The sequence below is a fragment of the Convolutriloba macropyga genome, chromosome 1 (genome assembly GCF_964194025.1).
Source record: "Convolutriloba macropyga chromosome 1, txConMacr16.3, whole genome shotgun sequence".
Classification (NCBI taxonomy): domain Eukaryota; kingdom Metazoa; phylum Xenacoelomorpha; order Acoela; family Convolutidae; genus Convolutriloba; species Convolutriloba macropyga.
Window position 1 is genome coordinate 5,604,875 of NC_134468.1, and position 13,977 is coordinate 5,618,851.

The 13,977-nt window shown below is 35.5% G+C and overlaps 1 protein-coding gene across 1 annotated transcript in view; it reads right to left on the reverse strand.

The window, feature by feature from the left end:
• Window positions 1–858: 858 nt before the first annotated feature.
• LOC142358725 (uncharacterized) overlaps window positions 859–13,977 on the reverse strand; it is a 91,827-nt gene continuing 78,708 nt past the window's right edge. The window contains exons 15-18 of the mRNA XM_075410268.1: window positions 7,703–7,996; window positions 2,053–2,207; window positions 1,364–1,453; window positions 859–1,069 (exon numbers count right to left, since the gene is read on the reverse strand). Of these exons, the coding sequence (XP_075266383.1) occupies window positions 874–1,069; window positions 1,364–1,453; window positions 2,053–2,207; window positions 7,703–7,996 (735 nt within the window). The 3' untranslated portion in view covers window positions 859–873. The remainder of the gene's footprint in view (window positions 1,070–1,363; window positions 1,454–2,052; window positions 2,208–7,702; window positions 7,997–13,977) is intronic.

Below are 13,977 nucleotides of genomic sequence, written 5' to 3' on the forward strand. Positions count from 1 at the left end.
GTAGAACAAAAACACAAAAACGGCAAGATATCGCTAATTAACGCAAGATAACTGTCAGAACAATAATTCCAGATCAATCTGCTATTTTGTGGAGTCACTGATGATAAAAAAGACATCAAAACTTAAGAAATCTTCAATTAGCTCGATTTGAAAGAGAAACAGAGTGGAAGAATAAGGCAGATAATAATCTAAGAAACTGAAATGAATTATTAAAAAAACTATAATTTTGGACTCACGGAAACGCCACAGTTTTCTTTTTGGCTTCACAGCAAATAGGAAAAAAATAAGATATACCTCTCGTGTTGGAGATATCATAAACAAAATGAGTTCACACTACTGAAGGCAGCTCATCTTCTCTCACTTCTCTCACTAACAAAAGATTTTAGGTCAAAGCGTGGTCTGAAAACATAGTACTTACAATGAGAAAAGACCTCAAGAAAACCAATACTCCTCTTTGAGTCGTAAAAACCTCAAGAAAATCAATACTCCTCTCCGAGTCGTTAAAACAACAGCGCACCAAAGCAATTCAAATGCTATGAACAGCTACAAAAGGAGAGCGTCGAATTAATGAGAGGCTGACGGCGTCTATTGATACAAAAATGTGCCAAAATTGATCAAAAATTAATTTAAAATTGAACAAAAACTTGATAAAGCAGTCAAATGTACACAAAACGTAAAACCTCGATATCTCCTCGAAAGATAAAATATTGAATGCTTAATTGGATTTCTAATGAGACCCCTTTTAGGACCTCAAATATAGGTCCCTACGACCGGCTAAAACCGACTCATATAATCCCCTAAGGTTTGAACAATGATTGATCCGTAACCTAACTCAGATAAATAATTATATCATCAAATATTTTGTCAATTTGACTAAATGAAATTCTTACAATTCTTTAAAGCCAAATGAGGTGTGCTTTCTTCTAGAAGAGATCCATCTGCGTCAGTTGGGGTAGGAGGAGCCTTGACAGCTTTGGGCTCATCTATCAGGCTGAATGAGAACTCACCCGTCTGCAAAACATCCTCCAGCATCAAAGATGTCCCCAAGATCTCACCATTTGCAACTTGCCTACAACAATCCGGATAAGAGTCATCGAGCACTAAAACTTCCTACGCATCCTCCTAGGTAATTCCTACGCATCATGTTTCATGTTTTTGGCCGAAAACATCAGCCAATTATACGCGTTATCAATCCATAATTCTAGAAAAACTTTGATCAAATTGGTTAGGTAATTTCCAGCATAGATAATCAATTCAATAGCAGCTTCATCAACATTCCATCCAATTACTTAAACAAATAAGAACAAATGATGTAAATAATCAATATGAGAGTACCTTTCCTAGCAAGATAGCATGAGAGTACCTTTCAGCATTGCGAAGAGGACTGAAGCATAGGAGGACACTGTCAATCAAGACACTTGGAGAGTCCAGACAACAAGGAAAACTACCTTCTCTGAAACATGGAAACTATCTCTGCTTACCTTAGTAAATCATAGTAAAATTGACGGTAGGTAAATTTGTAAATTTAAGACAAACAAATCTTCATTATTCAGGCAAATTAGCATTCAATTGTTTATCACGTAGTTCACCGAACACTGTGTTGGACCCATGTGAAACTTTTGAGCCGTCAAGAAAAGATCTCAACTCTTTAAGAATTGCTTAAGATCAACTAGTGTGATCTTTATATTTCTCTCTAACGCTTGCGATATTCGATAGATATTTAGTCGGTCATGTATTTATCTGCAGTAGCAAATTTTAACTCAGCGACCAATAATCAGCGCTGTGGGACAGAAAAAGCACTGATCCATTACTTTAAATAGAATTGGTGGAAAGTTGCGTTCTTATCACTGAAAACACGCCCAAAGTTGACACATAAATTTTTATATTAGACATCGCAATTAAAATCTAGCTAGCCTATGTGAGGGACACTTTTTAAACGTATCAAGATGCAAAATTGAAAACCAGCATCAAAAGTGAGTTCATTTACTCTATTAAGTAACGGAAGATGCTCGTATTGAGAAATTCGTCATTTTGAAAAGAGATCAGACTTACCTATCTAGTGATGCTCTCCATGGGAAAAGTTCTTTAGCAAGAGAGTCGCGTCCCTGCAGTGGCAGAGGTGTGCATACATTTCCCCCTACAAAGTCATCCGATACTTGCACGTTGATCAAGTTGTTCAATGCAAAGTGCATCGTCTTGCTCATTGCCTAAAAAACAAGTTGAAATTGAGTCTTTTGACCAAATTCCTGAATATATTCCTCCTTTGTTATTCCTCCTGAATCTATTCTTCCTGAATTTATTCCCCCAACAAAATAATGACGTGAACGCAACTTTCTCTACTTAAAGTAGATGTATAATGCGATTTGGATATGGGCATTAAAAATTTTTAGTCTTAAACCTATGTAAAATTTTTTATTTGCCGTCCAAATATACTGAACATACCCGGCAGATCGCCGGAAAATAGCCGCCGTTGATTCCAATAAGCATGATTGGGATTGAAATAACAGAAGATATTGAAAAAAAAAAGATTTTTGTACAAAAACATTTTTTTAAGTCCGATTTATTTTGATGGCATTTCGTAGTTGAACATACTTCTGTTTCTTAGAGAGAGGCTACAGGGGCTACTATCAATAACAATAAGCATTAGAGAGAGGTAACTATTACTTATAGGAACGACGTTCAAATAGCGGGCATCTAAAATTGGGCTTTATGGGTTTATCCCGTTTCTATTTCTGACTTCAATTTTTTATACTGACTCTGTTCATTTTGAATTGCTTTGCTGAGCAACTGATGTTCAAAATCACTTTTAGCAGAATGAGAGAAGAGAGAAACTAGCCTAAAGAAGTCAAAAAGATTTCACGCAAAATGTTGAAAAGGCGGCAAAATGAGGTAAAGCGAAACATTTTTTTATTCGACGAAGTAAAAAACATAGCAGGACAAGTCCTGACGTACAATTCAAAGAATTTTCATTGACTAAACGGAAAAACTAGACCTAGAATGGACTATGAGTGAATTGAGAAAACCATTTTTAAAAAATCAGATCAAAAAATAAGAAAAAAAAACAAAAAATCAATGTCAAAATGCCGCATGTGAACAAAAAAACCACTAGCGAGAAATGAAAATTTAATTCAAACAAAAAACTAGGCCTAGAATGAGCTGTGAATGGATTGGGAAAACCATTTAGAAAAAAATCCGATCCAAAAAATCGAAAAAAAACAGTAAAAATCAGAGTGAAATTGCCGCATGTGAACAAAAAACCACTACCGAGAAACCGAATTTTTGTTCAAACACAGTTTTCTCACTCTACTTTAAAATTAGAGCGAGAAAAATTCACGCCGCAAAACCACTCGCTTTTTCGCTCCATTTCCTGTTTCGGCGTGACCAAAATCACTACTCCATTTGACTTCAAAAATCATGAAAATGTGTGAACAGATCTTAAAAAAAAAAAACATAGCCGGAAGAATTCCGGAAACGACTCGAAGTGTAAATCCATTTGAACGCTATCCAACTTCTAATCAAACAAAACGTGCCTTCATTAATTTATAAACAAAACCATGAAACAAAAAAGTAAAAACAATAAAATCAAATCTGTTAAAATATGATAAAAAATCTGATCAAATTTTGTTATAAACTGAGATCCCGAAAAAAACTTTCGCTGCCAAAATAACTTCATCAAAACAACTAGTACTTACAAAAACCACTTATGTGAATTTTGAAAAAATACTTTAGGCTAAATTATGAAAAAAAGCTCTTAAAAACAACTTTCACTGAAAAACTGGAAAAAGTTACTAATTTTTTTTTTATATTTCAAAAGCATATAAATCCAAAGAAAAATTCCCTTCTGCCAATACGGTATCCAAATGCTCACAAAACAATAGGCAATTCATAATAGACTAAGAAACTTAGCTAAAAACACACAAAAACGAAAAACCTCAAAAACGCAAAAAATTAAGAAAAATGGTTCCAATTTTCGCCATTTTTTTGTCATATTTCTCAACAAAAAATGATTCTTACCCACAAAACTGTACCCAATTGTTATCATAAATTTGCTCAAGTAGAATGGGGTTCTTCGATACCCATTTGAGCCAGTAAAACAAAATAATCGTCAAAAAAACGCACAAATTAGCCCGAAAATCAGCAAAATCAATGAAAAACCTCCGAATTATCATAAAATTCATATGAATTTCCAGAAACCTTCAAACCACTACCGAAATCAGCCTAAAATTAAAACAAAATCATAACCAAACCTCTTAACCAAAGTAAATAAAAAAAACTGCTTTAAAATGCCGCACGTGAACAAAAAAAATTTCGCTCGCTTAGAGAAAATTTTTTCACACATCAATTTCTCACTCTCTTAAAAACAGCGGTATGAACAAAAACCACCCTCTTTTCGCTCCGCTCTTCACTTTTTTTCAGCACCAAAATCACTCCAAATTTTTTCACTCGTTTCATTTCCCGCATCAAAAATCACTCCAATAAAATTGATTAAAAAAAGGACTTCTCCAATACTCCTCTTCGAGTCGTAAAAACACAGCGCCCCAATACAATTCAAATTCTTTGAATTGTAAAAAAAATAGGAGCGCTATAATAGCCGGCTGAGAAGATGAGGGCGGCTATTAATAAATAGTGGTCCATTTCCTGTCTAAAAATATAATTCTTGTAGCTAAGCAGGGAGCCGAACAACAAAATAGCACTTTTGAGAAAATTGAGTGAGCTACCTTAACAATCAACATTACCGAAACTCCAGCAAGTTTCTCTCAAACAGAAAGAGCTCAGACTATAGCTTCTCTTATTGAAGTGGACAAAGGAAGGAGATAGATTCTAAACGCTTAATCTCAATTAGAAAGAGCTGAATGATCATAGTCAAAATCACAGTCAATGATCATAGTCAATGAGTTCAAGATCACCCACGCAATCAAACTAATTTTACTGTTCACGCACTTTCAAAGTTAACTTTCAAGTAAACTGCTGCCAATTAGGTTCCTGAATTTATTCCCCCAACAAAATAATGACGTGAACGCAACTTTCTCTACTTAAAGTAGATGTATAATGCGATTTGGATATGGGCATTAAAAAAATTTTAGTCTTAAACCTATGTAAAATTTTTTATTTGCCGTCCAAATATACTGAACATACCCGGCAGGTCGCCGGAAAATAGCCGCCGTTGATTCCAATAAGCATGATTGGGATTGAAATAACAGAAGATATTGAAAAAAAAAGATTTTTGTACAAAAACATTTTTTAAGTCCGATTTATTTTGATGGCATTTCGTAGTTGAACATACTTCTGTTTCTTAGAGAGAGGCTACAGGGGCTACTATCAATAACAATAAGCATTAGAGAGAGGTAACCATTACTTATAGGAACGACGTTCAAATAGCGGGCATCTAAAATTGGGCTTTATGGGTTTATCCCGTTTCTATTTCTGACTTCAATTTTTTATACTGACTCTGTTCATTTTGAATTGCTTTGCTGAGCAACTGATGTTCAAAATCACTTTTAGCAGAATGAGAGAAGAGAGAAACTAGCCTAAAGAAGTCAAAAAGATTTCACGCAAAATGTTGAAAAGGCGGCAAAATGAGGTAAAGCGAAACATTTTTTTATTCGACGAAGTAAAAAACATAGCAGGACAAGTCCTGACGTACAATTCAAAGAATTTTCATTGACTAAACGGAAAAACTAGACCTAGAATGGACTATGAGTGAATTGAGAAAACCATTTTTAAAAAATCAGATCAAAAAATAAGAAAAAAAAACAAAAAATCAATGTCAAAATGCCGCATGTGAACAAAAAAACCACTAGCGAGAAATGAAAATTTAATTCAAACAAAAAACTAGGCCTAGAATGAGCTGTGAATGGATTGGGAAAACCATTTAGAAAAAAATCCGATCCAAAAAATCGAAAAAAAACAGTAAAAATCAGAGTGAAATTGCCGCATGTGAACAAAAAACCACTACCGAGAAACCGAATTTTTGTTCAAACACAGTTTTCTCACTCTACTTTAAAATTAGAGCGAGAAAAATTCACGCCGCAAAACCACTCGCTTTTTCGCTCCATTTCCTGTTTCGGCGTGACCAAAATCACTACTCCATTTGACTTCAAAAATCATGAAAATGTGTGAACAGATCTTAAAAAAAAAAAACATAGCCGGAAGAATTCCGGAAACGACTCGAAGTGTAAATCCATTTGAACGCTATCCAACTTCTAATCAAACAAAACGTGCCTTCATTAATTTATAAACAAAACCATGAAACAAAAAAGTAAAAACAATAAAATCAAATCTGTTAAAATATGATAAAAAATCTGATCAAATTTTGTTATAAACTGAGATCCCGAAAAAAACTTTCGCTGCCAAAATAACTTCATCAAAACAACTAGTACTTACAAAAACCACTTATGTGAATTTTGAAAAAATACTTTAGGCTAAATTATGAAAAAAAGCTCTTAAAAACAACTTTCACTGAAAAACTGGAAAAAGTTACTAATTTTTTTTTATATTTCAAAAGCATATAAATCCAAAGAAAAATTCCCTTCTGCCAATAGGGTATCCAAATGCTCACAAAACAATAGGCAATTCATAATAGACTAAGAAACTTAGCTAAAAACACACACAAAAAAACGAAAAACCTCAAAAACGCAAAAAATTAAGAAAAATGGTTCCAATTTTCGCCATTTTTTTTGTCATATTTCTCAACAAAAAATGATTCTTACCCTCAAAAAAACGCAAAAATTAGCCCGAAAATCAGCAAAATCAATGAAAAACCTCCGAATTATCATAAAATTCATATGAATTTCCAGAAACCTTCAAACCACTACCGAAATCAGCCTAAAATTAAAACAAAATCATAACCAAACCTCTTAACCAAAGTAAATAAAAAAAACTGCTTTAAAATGCCGCACGTGAACAAAAAAAATTTCGCTCGCTTAGAGAAAATTTTTTCACACATCAATTTCTCACTCTTTTAAAAACAGCGGTATGAACAAAAACCACCCTCTTTTCGCTCCGCTCTTCACTTTTTTTCAGCACCAAAATCACTCCAAATTTTTTCACTCGTTTCATTTCCCGCTTCAAAAATCACTCCAATAAAATTGATTAAAAAAAAGGACTTCTCCAATACTCCTCTTCGAGTCGTAAAAAGACAGCGCCCCAATACAATTCAAATTCTTTGAATTGTAAAAAAAAAATAGGAGCGCTTTAATAGCCGGCTGAGAAGATGAGGGCGGCTATTAATAAATAGTGGTCCATTTCCTGTCTAAAAATATAATTCTTGTAGCTAAGCAGGGAACCGAACAACAAAATAGCACTTTTGAGAAAATTGAGTGAGCTACCTTAACAATCAACATTACCGAAACTCCAGCAAGTTTCTCTCAAACAGAAAGAGCTCAGACTATAGCTTCTCTTATTGAAGTGGACAAAGGAAGGAGATAGATTCTAAACGCTTAATCTCAATTAGAAAGAGCTGAATGATCATAGTCAAAATCACAGTCAATGATCATAGTCAATGAGTTCAAGATCACCCACGCAATCAAACTAATTTTACTGTTCACGCACTTTCAAAGTTAACTTTCAAGTAAACTGCTGCCAATTAGGTTCTGCAGATGAATTTTAAGTGAAACCCAAACCTTCGAAAATAGGTTCTGTGTTTAAAGCTTCTATACTGGCATTTGATGCCGAGAGCTATGACCAAACCAGTGACTCTAACCTGATAAGCTCTTGTATTTTTGGCTACAACGAATTGGTCTCTAATAGGATATCTGACGGCAGTCTCAAACTCCATCAGCATTGATTCCCGCTTCAACTTCAAGTAGGCAGCAACCTGCGCTGGATCGTTGGGGTCATCTAAGTAACCAATTTGCTTCTGGATCTCGACCAACTCAGTTCCGATTCCCTCGATTCCACCCCATGCAGCTGAGACAGTGTTGACTTGGGAACCCAATCTAGCGTAGGAGCAACCAGCCATTGCATGCGCAGATAGCAGTTTAAATATATCATGCACCTAAAAATTCACCCTCCATAAGAATGATTGATGAGATCAAACTAATAAATTTAATGGTTATCCACGATATCCCGTTTTACATTCCTTCAAAACAAAGATCAGGACGCTAAGATCGATAAAGAAGTTTCAGTGCAGAAAAATAACCGCAACTGTATCCGACTAAGGCACGGTACACAATACGCCACGAACGTTAGATTTGAAATAAGATAAGCCTCAGACAATTATTCAAACAAAATAAAAACTATAGATTTTTGCTAATCAATAAGAAACAACAAAAAAAAAAAAACGAAAAGAAAAGGGAGGGTCAAACTCTTAGAACCGCCCTTCACACGATGAATTTTTATCTTAAAAAGAGCTTCGATCAATTGTAAAGTAAAAAAAAACAGCGAGTATGCACCCTGGGAGATTAATGGGGGGGGGGGGGGGGCACGGGTGGGTGGATTAATGGAGGGCACCGGTCAAACTCAAGAACCACCCTTCACACCATGAGTATGCGTCAAAACAGTTTCTGTGAATTGCATGCTTGGAGACTAGTGAGCTGAAAGGCTAACGCCTACTAGGCGCTACCTGTTTATCCCGTTTTAAGGACGAAAACTCAGAAGGGTCACACGAACAATTGCTCGAGCGAAAAATCGCATTTAAAAGACCACCGGAATTATATAATTGCTACAAAATTCAACTGAATGCAATTAATGAAGAAATTACATACAATGGCAACCAAGAAACGAGATGAAAAACCAAACATTCCTTCAAAACAAAGATCAGGACGCTAAGATCGATAAAGAAGTTTCAGTGCAGAAAAATAACCGCCACTGTATCCGACTAAGGCACGGTACACAATACGCCACGAACGTTAGATTTGAAATAAGATCTTCAAATAAGCTCACATTATGGGCCAAAGAGACCTGTTATTAGAGAGACTAAGCTATTGAAGAGCAAAAAAATAAGAACAGGCAAAAATTTTTAAAAAATCAAAGAAACGGGTATCGGCAAAAACTTGAAAAACCACTATTTGACTTTTAAACGGTTTAAAGGGGTGGAATTATCATTATAATAATCTATGCAACATTTACCACCTTTTAAATCAGAGTCCTGCAAAAAATCGAGAGAAAAACTGCATGCCAAATTACCATAGAACAAAAATTAGATTTAAAAACCGAAAACTTTGTTCGAACAATTTCTCACTCTGCTTTAGCGGGAATTTTCGAATGATTCTACTCTCTCTTGAACTCCATTGTGGCTAAATCAGTACTCAAATCTCACTTCTCGCTGAGCAGATCACAAAAAGCCGCAATATAACTCGATTTCATTGAATTGTAAAAAAAAACATAGCCGGAAGACTCGGGAATCAACTCGAAATTTAGATAAGCCTCAGACAATTATTCAAACAAAATAAAAACTATAGATTTTTGCTAATCAATAAGAAACAACAAAAAGAAAAAAAAACGAAAAGAAAAGGGAGGGTCAAACTCTTAGAACCGCCCTTCACACGATGAATTTTTATCTTAAAAAGAGCTTCGATCAATTGTAAAGTAAAAAAAACAGCGAGCATGCACCCTGGGAGATTAATGGGGGGGGCACGGGTGGGTGGATTAATTGAGGGCACCGGTCAAACTCAAGAACCACCCTTCACACCATGAGTATGCGTCAAAACAGTTTCTGTGAATTGCATGCTTGGAGACTAGTGAGCTGAAAGGCTAACGCCTACTAGGCGCTACCTGTTTATCCCGTTTTAAGGACGAAAACTCAGAAGGGTCACACGAACAATTGCTCGAGCGAAAAATCGCATTTAAAAGACCACCGGAATTATATAATTGCTACAAAATTCAACTGAATGCAATTAATGAAGAAATTACATACAATGGCAACCAAGAAACGAGATGAAAAACCAAACATTCCTTCAAAACAAAGATCAGGACGCTAAGATCGATAAAGAAGTTTCAGTGCAGAAAAATAACCGCCACTGTATCCGACTAAGGCACGGTACACAATACGCCACGAACGTTAGATTTGAAATAAGATCTTCAAATAAACTCACATTTTCCCCATTATGGGCCAAAGAGACCTGTTATTAGAGAGACTAAGCTATTGAAGAGCAAAAAAATAAGAACAGGCAAAAATTTTTTTAAAAAATCAAAGAAACGGGTATCGGCAAAAACTTGAAAAACCACTATTTGACTTTTATTCCTTTATTTGACTAAGGAATTAAAAACAGGCAAAAAACAAAACAGTTTCTGATCATGACAGGAAAAGTACCCTATCTAACAATCAAGTCTTTCGTTTTTAGTAGAAACAATCACAGAACAGCTCTTGGACAAGAGCAACTACTTTTAAACGCTCATAAACAATTACCCAAAAAAAATTAAGAATGAAAAAAAGGCCGACAATTGACAGATTTACACAACTTCTTTTGTGTATAACAATTCAAAAATTGCACCAATAAAAACACGCAACGAAAAGTAAAAACTTCCCAATGTACAACTCCTATTTAATTTGATTGAGAAAATCACTTTGATCAATATTTAGAACTAACAATTTATAAATGTTCTGAAATTCGTTCGTTTCGCTCGTTCAATAAATGCTTGCTTCGAACATCAAAAATAATTTAGCAATCTCTAGCTTTACGAAAACTCGATTTTGAACCTGAAAAACACCAAACCTTGATCAGATTGCAGAACCAATTTCAGATTTCAGAACATCCACCCCCTTCAGAACATTTCAGAACATCCACCCCCTTCCTTTGTGGTTTTGCATCCCCAAGAAACCGAGAAAATAAGTAATGGTAACTTTCAGAACATCCACCCCCTTCATTAGTGGTTTTGCATCCCCAAGAAAACGAAAAAATAAGTAATGGTAACTTACCAGATAGCCTCAAGTATAACCATAGCCGGCAAATTGTCGAAAATAGCCTCCGTTGACGCGCTTGATGCACATCGAGATCGAAACAGAAAAAGAAAAAGGAGATAAATTGACCAAAATTTTTCTCATTTTTAGTGTCAAAAAGTGTTCTTCTAATTCAGCGTGCAGTTTCGTTTGTATTCAAAAATTCGGTTGGATAATTAATTCAGCTTCTAAACTGAAAGCCAATAAGCTTCATACCAATGTCAGCAAGCAAACACTAATGAACTTTGATAACCTAATTCTCAATGACTTAATAATGACCAAGCTTTATCGGTTTATCCCGTCTCTTTTGATTTTGCTCTTTTGACCTTGACTGTATTCACTATCTTGCGTAATTCATTGAGTGAATGGATTTAAAAACCATTCACTTGAAACAGTGAGTGAGGTAAGTCAGAAGTCAAACGAAAAACGTGATCAAAAGGTAAAGCGAATTATAAAAGGAGAGCGCTTAAATAATAACCGTCTGAGAGGCTGACGGCGGCTACTAATTATCAACTCCATCCAATTTTCACAGTTTCTAACGTCGCGTGAAATGGTCTCGAACGGCGGGCGGGGAAATTTTTTGCCACATCTTGCTAGGGTTATGTAGGGTCATCGCTTACGATCGGTTTAAATTAGCAACAGATTTAATTTTTGAATACGCGCAATCCAAATAACTCATCATCTCAAATTCAACCGTGAAAAAGTCACTCAATAAGCCAAATCAAAAGAATGTTCGGATCTTTCCCGTTTGTGCCCCAACTTGATGGGTGCATAACAGACGCACGTGCCATATTTTTATATAAAGATTTACTACGCAATGACACGCGCTCCGTAACTGGGGGTTCATAACGTAATGGGGGTCACAAACAGGAAAGATCCGCTTTATTGGAAAGCAATTATTGTAAACGTGTCTTTTTTATGCAAAAATTTTTGCATGACCGTTTTCTTCCAGATCACTTTTCTGCAAGAAAACGGTCAGGCTGAAACTTTGCATAAAAGCACACGTTTACACTAATAGCTTCATCCGAGAGCAATTAATCAGAAGTTTGTTTACAATGAGGTCCAAAACAGAGTTACTAATCGGGTGAGAACTTAATTTTGACGCTCAGTATAGTAAAAAACAGCGCTCCAATACAATTCTTTGCAATTTGAAACGGAGAGTGGAACTTAAAGCTTCACAGTTGTAAAAAAACTCTCATCAATTTCTAAAAATCAATCAACAAAAGTAGTGGAAAGTTTGCCCTAACTTAGTAGTAGTAGTAGTAGTAGTAGTAGTAGTAGTAGTAGTAGTAGTAGTAGTAGTAGTAGTAGTCCAGTCTTTATTTATCCACCATTTATTTACACAAAGGTGGTGGCACATAGCATCTGTAGAGTATCCTCAGCCCTAACCGGGCATTTTTCCAAAATAATACGTCCATAACATGCTCTTGAATTGTCGATCTTCAACTCTAACCATGTACTTCGCTGCAAATCCATTAATTCAATCAGATAAAAAATATTGGAATCTGTAGAATATCTTCAGCCCTAATCGGGCATTTTTTCAAAAGAATACGTCCATAACACGCTTTTGATTTGTCGATCTTCAACTCTAACCGAGTACTTTGCTGCAAATCCAATAATTCTATCAGATAAAAAAAATTGGGAATTAAAATAGCTTCAGCACTAACCATGCCTTTTAACGTCTCCTTGAATAAAAAATTTCTGTGTTTTGATCGCGCGTCGAAAGTCAGAGGCCAGTTCTCTGATATTGCTCGGTTAAGGGTTAAGTCCATCATTACATAGATGCTTGTCGGATTTGAACTTCTTCAAATTGACAAAAGGAACATTCAACTCTCTTGCAACATCTCTAACAATTGTTTAGCCTCCGACAGTTTCTGTTTTGCCCTTTCGAACAATTAGCTCCATAATTGCCACTTTATTAGAATGAAACTTCAACTTTTGCACCATATAGTACATTTCATTCGATGTTTCTACTGGACCCATTGACCGTATCTTATTCTTATCTTACAGGTTATGAGTACCGGCCATGATTACGACTAGTCGTACTTTCCTGTTTAAGAGCTCCTTAAAAATGCTATTACAGCACATAGTCGAGATACTTCCATCTGGAGAAGAAATGGTCACGCAGTTTTGTACAAAGACACCAAAGACTAAAGACGAACCGATTATGCAAGAAGTCTTTTCAAACCGTTCATTCTTGTTGACTACAATTCTTCGGAACGGTTTTTGAAAAATTGTTAAAGGGCAACCTCTGAGACTGAGGTTTCTCTTGATGGTATTGATACGAGATTTTAGAAATTTGGTGGTATCCATATCAACCTCTGAAAGCAGGTTGATAATACCTTGTGAAAAGGAAACTCTTCAATTCTCTCCTGAACATGTAGTGATTGCTAATTTTCCTCAAATTAATTGGTAAGTTGATCCATAATTTGGGACCGCGAATACTAAATGTTCTATCACCATGTGAGTTTTTAGAGCTGACATCAACAGCTTTCCACAAATTAACTGATCGTTGGTAGTCATTTTTAGGTTGCAGTGTAATAAGACTCCGAATGTACTCTGGAGCAGGACAGTTATGTATTATTTTGTGAACAAAGATTAAAATTTTTAATATCAATGCGCTTTTCAACGGGAATCCCGTGCAGGTTAAACATGAAATCTTTACATGACTCGTATTTATACGAAAAAATGAACCGGCAGGCAGCATTTTGCACCCTTTGCAGCTTCATAATGTCCATTTTACTGATACCTGACAAAAGGGAATTGCAATAATCAAGACGTGAAATAATAAGGTTCTGCACATCAACTTTTCTAGTTTCCAAAGTAAGGTAGTGCTTTATTTTGTAGAGTTTACGAAGTTCATTATAACAGGAACGAGTAACTGAATTGACATGGTCCGACATGCTTAGGTGCTGATCGAGAATTACTCCAAGGGAGATTATTTTCGGTTTCAAGGTTAACAATTCGCCCACTAATTGAATCTTTGAGTTTTCGTTTTCTTGACGAAATTAGCATTATTTCTGTTTTCTCGGCGTTGACTTTAAGCTTCATCTTATTGAGCACTTGAAAAAGATTACACAATTCAGTAGTTATGTTGT